This window comes from Cynara cardunculus (genome assembly GCF_001531365.2).
Source record: "Cynara cardunculus var. scolymus isolate 2C chromosome LG 2, CcrdV1, whole genome shotgun sequence".
In the NCBI taxonomy this organism is placed as follows: Eukaryota; Viridiplantae; Streptophyta; class Magnoliopsida; order Asterales; family Asteraceae; genus Cynara; species Cynara cardunculus.
Window position 1 is genome coordinate 29,042,352 of NC_037529.1, and position 13,366 is coordinate 29,055,717.

At 31.9% G+C, this 13,366-nt stretch overlaps 2 protein-coding genes across 2 annotated transcripts in view; one reads left to right on the top strand and one right to left on the bottom strand.

The window, feature by feature from the left end:
- Positions 1-12,132: 12,132 nt before the first annotated feature.
- LOC112507217 lies at positions 12,133-12,810 on the bottom strand. Its single transcript, XM_025111687.1, has one exon. It carries the CDS (start codon positions 12,787-12,789, stop codon positions 12,436-12,438), a length of 354 nt encoding a protein of 117 aa, XP_024967455.1. The 5' UTR covers positions 12,790-12,810; the 3' UTR covers positions 12,133-12,435.
- A 240-nt stretch (positions 12,811-13,050) lies between these two features.
- Positions 13,051-13,366, top strand: part of LOC112506037 (AT-hook motif nuclear-localized protein 7-like) — a 2,475-nt gene continuing 2,159 nt past the window's right edge. Inside the window, exon 1 of the mRNA XM_025110065.1 lies at positions 13,051-13,071. Within this exon, the coding sequence (XP_024965833.1) occupies positions 13,051-13,071 (21 nt within the window). The remainder of the gene's footprint in view (positions 13,072-13,366) is intronic.

Here is a 13,366-nt window from a genome sequence, read left to right on the forward strand (position 1 = left end):
GCAAACTCATGTCCCTGATGGTGTCCCTCAACCTCTTGTCTCTCCTTTCCTATTTTTCCTTAAAGTTTTATATCCAATATTTTACCGTTTTATATCTTATCATCGAACAAAATACATATTTTGGCATCAATCGGTGAAAATGACACCAATTTGAAAATTGAGACGTCGCCTTTTACATTTTATAGTAGCGGTCACTTGTATATTTTTACGGATTACTAGAATTAGCACATCAGCTGTCTAGTTAATTTCTTAGTTACATACTAAGCTATTTCAATGAAATTTATGGTTAACGTGTAATCTGTTTCAATTCCTGCGGCTGTTTAGCTCGAAGATTATAAGGGGGTAAAAGTTGGCAATCAGGGTTATTAGGCTTTGGAATTAGGAGTGGAGATGGGATCCTAGGGGTCGTGCCATAAAGGAGTTATATGATCTGGTTGTTTTAATTCAAAATGTTTTACCTCTTTGTAATTGCGGGGACAAGTAGTGGTGGCTTCTAGATGACAACAGACGATTTTCAGTCAGAAAGTTAAATGGCGCTACTAATTGAAGAGAAAACTCAAAATGAAGGTGTCATTCTTTCGGAAACTCGTTGGAATTCTCTCCTTCCTATAAAGATCAACATATTCGTCTAGCGGGCTCTCCTTGGAAGGCTTCTAGTTCGGGTGGCTTGGGGGGATCGAGGTGTCGACTTGGACTCAATGTTTTAACCTATTTGTAATGACTAGAAGAGTACTCGTGCAATGCAGCGAGACACATCTTGATTTTAATGTTTTATTTTATTATTTATCTCTGTCGATGTTATAATACGATTTTATGTGTTTTTAATGAAAACAATAATGATTTTATTTTTGAATAAAATATAAATTTGAATATATCATAATTTTTAAAAAATATATATACTATTTAAAAGTTTTATTTTTTTATGTAATTTCTTTAATTTATTTATTTTTATTATAATTTAATTTAAGTTTAATAATGAAATAATTTATTTTTGGTTTAATATTATTATAAAATTTATAAAGATAATAATTAAGTATTTTATTAAGCAAAGATTATCCTAATTATATTTTAGATTCTTTATATTTAAAATGTGATGTTTATCATGTATTTGATTATGTTTATCTGCAGTTAGTTAAATGAATTCAAATATGAAGCTTTAATAAGTTGTATTTACGCACAATCTACTTGCAATCTTGAGTTTTAAGTAATATGCATTAATAAACAGTACTTTACTCATAAAAAATGGTTTTTAAGAGTTTGTGTCAAATGCTTTATAATATAGTATAGATATGCAGGAAATGTTGGAGCATTGTCTTGTCGGATGTAAAGGAAATATGGGATTTGGTTTGGAAATGGTGGAGGTTCGACATGAATTGAGAGCACGCCAAACAATGTCTTAAATCATTCTGGTGGTACTTTGCTTTCAGGTTCACTCAAAAGGATATTTGGGCAACAACTTATTTGCTTCCAGGTCATCGAATTAGCGAAGTTTTTCAAAACAAATCGTTATCTGCGAAAGCTGTGTTTGCCTACGTAAGGGTTCGTATGAAACCCTGACAATTAATTTTACATGAATATTTGATTTAAAAACATTTAAAATAGTTGTTAAATAATATTGACATAAAGATAATTATTTAATTCGGCCTAATATAATTAATAGTATTTAATTAAAAAAAGATAAATTCACATGTTATCATAATAATCCAATTAATACGAGACGTTTCAAAATTAAATCGTATTAATGGTCTAAACCGGAAATTGTATGATGGGGTGTTCTTTTCAATTAAAATTGATTGTCTTATTTAAATATTGTTTGACAGTTGCTGAATGGTTAGTGCAAAATGATTAAGTGGTCAGAATGATTAAGAGACTCTCGTAGTATATTATATTATAAAATAAAATATAATTATTTGGTAATTGTTTACAATCAAATTAGGGTGTTTAATAGTTAAGAGAGAGTCAAAATACAAAATCATTCAGAGAGTTTTAGAATCATTAAGAGACAAACTTTTTTTTTTCAAGCAAGATTTATCTTTTAACGATTCAAAAGTTGTCTTTTAATGAAACTATTAGAAGATAAACAAACAACCGTGTAATGTTTTGTTTTTATTTTAAAATTTGTACTTTTATATCTATTATTCTTCTTAATTTTCTATTTTCAATTTTATACCGCAATCATATTAATTAATTAATAATATATTAACTAAAATACGTATTTTTTAATATTATAAATTTTTAAAAAATTAAGATTTAAAGAAATTAAAAATAATCTTTATAAAAATTATTTTAATAATTATATAATTTTTGATGAAATGTTATTTGTGGTTTTGAATCCCTTAGCTTGAGTTTCCCTTCTCTTAAATTCATTTTTGACATTTATTACATATTAATTTATTAATATTAATTGTATATTAAAATTAGTTTTTAAATGATACAAAGCAATAACGTAGTGTTATATTAATAATTTGAAGGTTTTCTTTCTTTTAATTTAAAATAATCCAAAAAAAAAACAAATTTCTATTACTATTTTTTAGTTAACGGTTTGAAGATTATGAGTTTTAGGTGGCGTTTGTTTTTTAAGAGGTGTTGAAGTCTGAAATATGATTTCACTTCTGATTTATAAGAGGTGGTGTTGAAGTCTGAAATCTGAATCAGTCAGACTGTTTGTTTTTACGTCTGAAGTCTGAATCAATATAAACACGAACAAAGTCTCATAACGACTAGAACCAATATTCATTTTGCTTTAATTGTGTCATCATCATCCCCTTGCTCGTTGGTTTGATCATACTCAAAAAATAACTCATATATAGGAGAAATTGATTTGCAGAGATCGTTTTGCAAAGATTGATTTGGATAGATCGGTAGCTTGAGATCGAGTGAGAGATCGATATGGCGTCCAGATCGTATGATTTGGATAGATCAGTATGATTTCGTAGCTGGAGATCAAGCGAGAGATCGATATGGTGTCCTCGTGTGCAAATAAGAGCTCATCAAGAGTTTAGACTATCACTTAAAAATTCAGAGGACTATAAGAGCTTTTCAGCTCTTATTTTAAAAAAAAAATCAAAGGTCTAAAAATAAAAACGTCTGACCGATTCAGACTTAAGAGGTATTAAGAGCTTTTTTTCAAAAAACAAACCAACCTTAATCTTATGTTAACCCATCTTTTTTCTAAAATTTAATAGTCGATCATAACAAAAAAAAAAATTACGGTACAAACTAAACTGATACCAACTTAATCAGTACCAAAACATCACTAAAAATGTCACGTGGATTATGTGGAAACTCCAAAATGTCATTAAAAAAATTTGAACATAATGGCAAATTTTTATATATGTATGTACCAACCGAATTTTTTTTTTTGTACCAAGTACAGTTGGTTGATACATGGTATAAGATTTTACATATCAATTATAATTTGTTGGTACATAGTATTGGAGAATTTTTTTTGGTAACCTACCAAATCCACCCCTAATGTGTATCATTTGGATCTCTGAATTTTTTTAATATTATATTTTGACCCTCGGGACTGCAACCGTCGTGTTCCGTCCCAGATTAAAAACTAAGCAATATATAATTATATAAATATGTATGTGTGCGTATATATCTCGGTTGGGTAGAGGCATCAAATATGAGTGTTTGTATGATGTATACATATTTTCATCTTTCGTAAACATAATTTATTCGTTTATTATATGTAAAGTGAATAAAATTTTTGGTCCCTCGGCTGCTTTTGGTTTTCGTCCCATTAATTCGTAAAGTACATTTTTGGTCCATTTTTCGTGTTTCAAAGCCTAAATTATAATGGTGTAATTTGTAAAAAAAAAACGTATTTTAGTTAATATATGATGATTATGTACGTTAATTAATAAGATAATGGTGTAAAATGATATATGAAAAGGTAAGAGACACAATATAAATTAAATAAATTAATAATTATAAGGATATAAAGTGTAATTTAAAAATAATTGTATAAAAAGATTAGGTTTATAATATTTAATAATATGATTAAAAAATATTCAATATTTAACGTAATGAAATGATTATAATAATATAATTTGTATAAAAAAAGAAAACACATTTTTAAAATCTTTTATTTTAAAGCACCAATTTTTAAAATCTTTTATATTAAAAAAACAATGTCTTTTTTGCTTTTATTCGTATTTTAGAAAATTATTTAATTAAAAAAAATTAGCCTTAAATAAACTACTAAAAATATTATATATTCAAAACATTTAAAATTATAATTTTTTAATAAGAATAAATAAAATGAAATATAATTTTATTAATGCACAATGGAGTAGTTAGACATTACTCATTAGAACAAATAATTAAAACTTTATTGCTCTAAGTTTAGCATTAAAGTTGATATTTTATATTTCAAATTATTTTATATTAGTTGTGTATCTATGTAATGCGGTGAGAGCCGTGAATTTTAACAATTTTGAAGTTTCAATGGTTTTATTAGAGAAGATTTAACGATAATATAAGTTACACTTGGTCTTTACATATTAATACAATTTGAATAAATAAGAGTTATGGTTCCAATTACAGTCTATCGATGAAAAAAATGTATGACGATTTAAAATCCAACATATTTAAACGACTCCACAAATGTATTCGATTTACACCAAGAGCAAATAATCAAGAGATCGAGAGCAAGACCGAGAGTTCTAGAGCAATTGAATGAGAGAATTTTTAATAACTAATGGTGAATATGAGTTTGAATCTCACCTTGGGGGATGAAGAGAAGACATAGAGGCATGAGAGGGTGAATGCATAAATGAAATATGTCAAAAGTATCTTCGGAACGTGAAATAAAAAGGTAATAATGTGCAATGGTGACTTGTACTATGTGTTATTTTAATTGTAGGGTAGGAGATTTTAAGATTGAATGCATAAAATAGTAATACTTAATGCATTATGAGTTATTTTTAAGACTTTTAACACTTTGTACATAAATGTATAGTACTTTGTGCATTAAAAATTGTTTTCAAGACTTTTAATAAATCTGGTTTACAAGGTAGTATAGGTTTTGTGTAAATATTAAATATCAAATACAAACTTTCATTTAAATGTCGATTTTATAGTTTACAGTATCTCCAATAATTATGTTATATTTTTTTAAAAGAGAATTTAATACAGATTTTAGAGCAAACTTTTTTTTTTTAATTTATAAAATCTCTAAAATAATATAGTTGGATATACGCTAAGTGATGTTTTTCAAAGGTTACTGATTCGAGTCGTCTCAGTGCTACTACTGGGTTTGTCTTATTATTAACTTTAAAACGTTTTAAAGATAGTTAACGATGCATAAAATCTAATTCAAACGCTCACGGTTTTCCAAAAAACAATATGATGACAACATTAAAACCGAAAATATAACTGGAAACTTATCTGCATGACTTCTGAAACTAAAAATACCAAACGATACTAATAAAAGAAAAAACATACCAACCATCATTTAAATACCAACACTTATTTATTTTGTAAATAATGAATTGCATTTAAAACTTTAAATGTATCATTTTAATGATGGTGTATTATCCTTCCATCCAATTAAAGACTTGTATCTAACAAAGTTTATGAATCATGGTTAAGTAATTCAAGATTTTTAAAACCCAACTCATTATTTTTCTTTATTAACTTGAATATCCAACTCGTTATGCGAGTCGATTAATCTTAAAACGACCACTTGCTTTGCAGATAGCCCGAAGTCACCGCATTTGAACCTCCGTGACCACAAGGGGATTTTTATTCCTCCTTGAATTTAAACCCGAGACCAGGCACCACTCTTGTAGTTAAATTATCATTTTTGGCCATCTCATAAATTTCCACTTATTTGATATTCTAACATCAATTGTAACACATTTAATACATTTATTATCATAATAAAAAAATTTAAACATTTACGGAGTCGGTTCATGTAAAAATCACAATAAATTTAAAACCCATGAGCAACTAAATATTCATTGATGCATATACACTAATGAATTCTGTGAGTACATATACATGCATCAATTCTTATATATACTTGCATACATAGTATATATGTATTGATGAACATATTCATTGATATAATACATATTTTGACAGTGTATTATGGTAGGGTGTAAACATATTCGAGCTTGAGCTTAATAATTATCGAGCTCAAGTAGATCTAGAACACAAAATAAAACTCGCTTAACATAACGAGTCGATCTCCGTAACACCATTGTTCAACTCGACTCATACGAAAACTCGATTAAACCTTACAAGTTGAGTCGAACCATTTGAGTATACACTTTTTCGAGCCAAATATTTCTATATGCTTACAAATTATATAATAAAAAATATAAAAATTATCAAGCTTGAATAAATAAACAAGTTAATCAATCTCGAATTCGAGCTCATAAACGAACATCGAACCTGAACTCAAACATTGAAAAAATATTTGAACTCGAGTTTAATTTAGAAAAAGTCAATCAAACTCAAACCTGATATTATTTTTTTGAGCCGAACTTAAATAACCAGTTACTTAACTCGACTCAGTTACAAATTCTCATAATTCCCCACTTTTTTATGGTTCTCATATAAATCAACCGACCTGATACTACTATCTTCTTTACCTAAACAATAAAAAAAATAATTACAACCACAAGGGTGGTATCTAATTGGTTTGAGTACAAGCTCCAAAGATCAAAAGTGCCTAGAAGTCTCAGGTTCAAATCTAATGAGAAATAAAAATCCACTTGTGACCACAGAGATTCAAATACGGTGACTCCGAGCTACCCACAAAGCAGGTGGTCGCCCTGAGATTAGTCGGCTCGCATATCGGGTTGGATCTCCAGGTTAATAAAAATAATAATTATATGGTTTAAAAAATGAAAAAAAAGGTTATTGTCATAATTATGTTAAAAAAAGGTTGCACCAAATATGGAAAATTCTTGTATTCTCACTTTCTCTATATTTTTATTACTATAACAAATATGTTAAAAGGATGCTTTTCCATCTTATAAGATTTTTATTCCATTTAGGATTCTTTATGGATGGTTGAAAATGATGTCATAGGCATTTTGTCTTTCCCAACTTGTCCTTTTTCACCTATTTTTCAAATCTTATTTGCAAATTTGGTCCAAAAATGGTGAGGGATAGGGACACAAGTCACAATTTGATAATGTAGTAGCAAAAAGATGACAACAACATGGTATTTGAATTGTTATATGTAAATTCAAAATAAAGGAAGTCATCTTTTGGTACCATCTACATAGAGATTTTAATAATGTCTTGTTATCAACAAACAGATCAGAAAAAATATCTGTTGAAAGTGAATATCTATAAGAACCCATCTAGACGGTAATATACCGAGTGATTTGTAACTGTATGGTGACGCAACCTATACAACTAGTTAATGTGATGAAATCATTGAAAAGTCCGAAAAAAAATCCAACTTATTTTCATATTTTGAGGCACTAAATCCTTGAAAGATTGTATAAACAATTAAATTCTTACACTTGTAAAACGAAATAAATACACTATTTCTATTTCGATACATAATAAATTAATAAAAATAAGTACAATGAACCAACCGAAAAAAATCCTTACACTTTCATAATTAGTGATTTAGGGGCCATTTACCAAACGCTTACCCCGGTAAGCGGTTACGGGTAAAATTTAACACTCTCACTTACTTACCGGATAAGGTCTTAGTCCACCAAAACGGTATCGTATGCAACAATTTACCCGGCAAACGCTAACTATGGTAAGAGTCATCGCTCTTACTTACCAGTTAAGACTTCGCTCTTACCGGGAAAGATCTTTGGTTCTTGTCATATTCATCCGGTAAGGTAATGAATGTGACTTGGTAAGCGCTTACCTGGTTAAGCGTTTGGTAAACGACCCCTTAATGATATATATACTAGTGTTTTTTAATGATTAAACAATTTAAATTATGTTATATATACCAAAAACTAAAAAAGTAAAAAGATACTAAAAATTGAATATTGTGTTGCAAAAATCGTGTAATAGGCCATGACGTAACATGACGTTAGACACGACACACCACAATGGCTACCATCGAAAGCCTTTTAGAGCACCTTCTTTCGAAGGAAAACGCTAGTGATTATGAATCTGTTGGGATGAATTCGATAAGACTGTCTAGCAAGGGACGCAAAGGTGCTTCTAATCTTTACCAAATCCTCAATGGGTCTTACTCTTAAGGTACATCGTCTGCCAGCCCCGCGTAGCATAGATCGTATTCTCAAACCACAAATACAAGGGGATATATAATTGGGCATCAAAGATGGGAAGATATCGGTCAAATTTTGATAAGTCAAGAAACTCAAATGATCATATTTCTCGATAGTTTTGACCTATATAGGCACATTTGGCGCACACGCACACGCACACACAGAGACGCACATATATGTATATATATGTATATGTGCACCCAGTATCATGATTTTTTTAAAAAAATTGTCCCTGTATCCACATATCCCCACACTCGTATCCTTGCACAGAATATCTAGCTCTGATGCCAGAAGCAAAGTGGTTAAAAGACTCAAGGCGCAAATGGGTCCTAGGCCTAGGCCCGAGGCGTATCTTATCATCTATATCTATCTATCTATATATATATATATATATATATATATATATACATACAAACACACAGTTGCACACAACTCAAATATGCAGTAAGTATCCTCCGATGCAACAACCAACTGTATTTCGATAAAGGCAGAAGGAACAAAGGTTTAAAGTGTGAACTGTGAGGGAGAAGTTTTCAGGTCTAGGTATTCATAAAGAATGCTTGAAGTTCTAAGACTTGGGTATTTAATATTAGAGGTTTGATTTATGTCATTTATTTAATAACTCTTCTTTAAAGAAATCTTGAAGATGAGAATACTTATTTAGTATTAGGGTTTGACTAGGTATTTAGTCTCTCTTTTTGAGGCACACCTCAACCAAGGAGAAGCTCCTTGGTGAGCCTCGTGAATACGCCTAACCTCGACTTTAAAAAAGCCCAAGACCTTTATCCTTATGAGCCTAGGCGCGCTCTTTTAGTGACTATGGCTAGAAGAGGGAATTAAATGCATAAATTGTCAGGAAGAAAGTGGATGTTGAGAAAATAAGAAAACAGCATGATATCCAAGACTACTCTACCTACATCGTTGTAGATGACCATACTATTGCACAAGCGGTTAGCGGTGGTACACAAAATAGTGGTGCATTATAGCGGCCGCAATTTACCCATTTTTCTTTTGGTCTGTCTCTTGTTTTGTGTGGGGCTGTGGGCTTATTTAGACTTTGGTTGCACTATTCACAAAAGCAATGGTTATCCATCCCACATACAGTCCAAAACTTTGGTCATCGGTTCCAAAGTCCAAAAAATTCCATAGTCCTGTTTGATTCCTACTCAATTCCACAGCCCTGTTCGATTGTGCTTTTAACGATTCCTACTGTTCATCTTCGATTGCTTCTACTTTTGAACACCAACACTTGCTATCAGGTAGAGTCTCTAACTTTCTGTTACAGTCCCTAATTGTTAGAATTGGACACACTTTTCTGGATGGTTTCTGTTTCAGTCCTAATGGTTTTAGACTTTGTTGTTTAACCATTTGAGTTTAGCTTGGTTATTATTTTGTTGTTTGTTGTTTGTGCATTAAGTATTTATTTTCATAGGCATACAATATATTAAGTTAAACACACACTCTGACACACACACACACACTCTGACACACACACACACACATATATATATATATATATTCATATTTATTTTATAAACCTAATTTTTTACCGCTATACAACCGCACTAACCTCAGTTCCAAATCACGGTCCCCGCCGCGATTTCCACAATCGACGCGTTAACTGCTTAGTGCACAAGTTTCTTCAATACGGGTGAGTTATCATGTATTATAATGACCAGAGCAGTAGCGGCAGCCAACCCACCCTCCCTTGCCCTAGCTGGAGGGTGCTCATGCCCCATTCAGGGGTATGTGCTCTAAGAAGGTCACCATGTACTTAAAAAACTTCAATAAACACAATCGTTTGTGTTTATATAATAATGTTTTGCACAACACCAATATTCAATCATAAGAACTAATTTTAGGGGCTAAGCCTTGAGGGTCCGTTGACTAGGTTCAACTGACCAATAGAGGGTAGGCCTTCAGGTGCCTCTCCATAAGTGGCTAGTTCAAGTCCCTCAGGGCCACTGGGCATTTTCCCGGCAGAAATCTTCAGGGCCTATGGGATTAGTCGATAAAAAAAAGATTCACATTTCAGAGCACCAGATGCATGATCAGCATAAGAAACTAACTTGATTTAAATAACTACAGTGGTATTGCTATCATTAGAGTGCTTCGAGTACGATCACGCGAATCACAATTTCATTACTTTTGAGAGATTACAAAGTATGGTTGTAATAACTTCTTAATATTCAAATTTTTAGGCTTTGGCAACTAGTTTGTTATAAAATGCATGTTTTTGTTGTTGTGTTTGCAATCACTAGCCTATTTCATAACCGTAGAAAATACTCCATCTATCAAATGAGCTTTTTGGCTTTTGGTTTTGTCCCAAACTGAACAAGCCTTTTAGTTAATCTAACCTTTTAAGCAAGATTTACAATTCTAAGAATTTCTATGACATCCGATATAAATCAACTAAATTCTATACATTCTTGATAACACAATCATTAGCTAATCCAATGTGTACCAGAAAGCACACAATCTTTTTAGATGTTTGGTGACATACTGAATTTCAATTCTTGTAAGCAATACTGCCTCTGTCCAAAAAAGAGGCCCATATTACGATTGTCTTTCTCCCAAAGAGTCCCACTAAATTTGACATTACTAATGATTGTAGAAGTCATCTCTTCAGTTGCATTTAGTTTTCCGTATAATTTGCCCTAAAGAAAGTATATAAACTTTTTCCAGATTTTAAAGCAAACTTTATTTCTTGAACTGGATTGGCAGTGACCTATACCATTTATGTGTCAAAACATTATTATCAAATTGCTCCTTTATTTTCAGGAGCTATGCTGTTAATCGCACCGCACGTTCATCGACGGTATTGCAGGGGAAATCATGGTGCCACTATAGCGGTGCTATTTACCTCTATTTGACTCCTATTTGTCCTGCACTCCAGCTCGCTCCAAAACTCGACTATTTTCTTGGTTTTTACTTCTCTGACCCTCTTCTCCATAGAGTCATGAGCAGTCCGTTCTTTTTTCTTATAACTGTTAGTGGGTTCATCATTCTTCGGTTGATTGATAGGTTCTATTAAAACTTATTTTTAATTGTGTTCTGTAGAAGAATTTATGGGTTTTTAGTTCGACTACGCTTCTGGACAGTCTATTGTTATCAGCTAAGACTTTCGTATTGTTTTAATTGTAAGTGGCTCATCACTTTCAAATTGTTTTAGACTTTTAGTTTGTTCTTGTGTTTAGCCTTCACATTTTTAATTTATAAACCACCCAAACATTTTTTATCAACCAAAGCCTTGTTCTAAATTGATGTTTTGATGTTGAAATTATATATTTTTATTCAATACATATAATATCTTAAGTTATACATACATATATACATATACAATTCTAATTATTATATAGACCGCTTTACCATCGTGATAACCGCTATATCAAATCACAGACTGACCACTGTAACAACATAGTTCATGAGGCACCACGTAACAAGGCCAAGCAGAAGATTCTTTGTGAGACCATGGAATTCAAACATAGGTGCCCATCATGATTATCCTTGCCTAATGCCTACTTACTAAGCTGAACAAGTGGTGGCGATTTTAGTTTCAGCATTGCGGATACTCCCTAACACAAACATGTTTGCAGCCAATATATAGTAAGAAAAGATATTCGTAACGCTTGATCCTTCACCTCGACCCTTTACAACCTAAAGAACCATTTACAGTTAGATCCTTTGTATCTCCATCTTTTAACAATACAACAATTTGCCGTTCATTATAAAGACCTTCCATTAATCTTATTGACTAGGAAACTTGTTAGCCAAACTGTAAGATTACAATTACACAACAGAAGCATGTATTATTTATTGAAACGAAACTGAAAAATAGCTTGCACACGATAGCCAGCCAAAATTCAACAAAATGCAGGTCTAAGAAATTCACAAAAGCAGTGTACATGAACCAGCAGATAAATTCACGACCAAAAATACCGTTCTCACGGATTAATATAGCTTGCAGGAACTTTGAAGAAACATTATAGTGTCAAGGGGAAATCAAGACGGAAATCTCCAGCAATCAGACGATCATATTCAGAATTCTGGACATTATTATTAGAAAACTAGAGCATTGAACCAAAACATATATGAACACATCATAGCTTCGAATTTTCACATTTAGTCATCAGTAATTGACTCAATCCCCAACATCCGAACAAATAAAATTTTAGGAAAAATTACCACACGACTGAGGATTGAACAATCAGTCGGATTCGTCCGATGGGGCCGATGCAATTATCTGCTGCTGAGCCTCGAGGCGTTCTAGTGCTTTCTGATGCGCCCAGGTCTCTAGGGTTAGATCCGGTTTCGCGTTGAGCCCGACGCCGAGGATGACGATTGTTAAGAAGCTGGTAACGTAACAAGGTAATTCCCAATCTTCCCACTTCCTTGACTGGCCAGGCGGGAGAGGGGTTCGGTTTAGGAAGTAGCCATTGGGTCGTTCCTGGTGGCCAGGGGTGGTCCACCGGTTAGTGGCGTCTCCTCGCTGGCGGAGGGTGGAGGTCAATCGTGATCGTAGCATGCCTGCGGCGGCGGAGAAGGGTTTCACAGACGGCATTTCGATGCTGATCGTAGTGAAGAGACCGACTGATGAGACCTCCAATTTTTGCTTATGGTTGGATCCGGATTCGTAGGTCATGTACGACGGCGTTTCGATCACCTTTTTGGGAAATGACATTTACATCCCCTCAACTTTTTCTTTTTCATTTATTTAGCCGATAACATATCCATAATTTTCAGGTTTCCTTACCAAAATAGCCCTCCATAATTATGAATTTTTATTTTTAGCCATATTTTTAAAAAATATCACAAAGTAGCCATGGATTACTCATTAAACATCGTTGGTGATTACAGAAGCTTTTTTGCAATTAAGAAAGGGGAGTGCTATTGGCACCCCTTTGATAGGGGCAGTGCTAATGGCATCCCCTTAATAGGGGGTGTTGATTGCTTGGGAACTTGTGCATTTTAAAACATCAAATCCATTCCATAATATATCATATTTAATAATAATTATTATTATTTAATACATATATATGCTAATTAAGTTATATTATATATATATATACTTTACGTGTATTATATATATATATATATATAATATTTTTTATTAATTTATTTTAAAAAATATATATTAT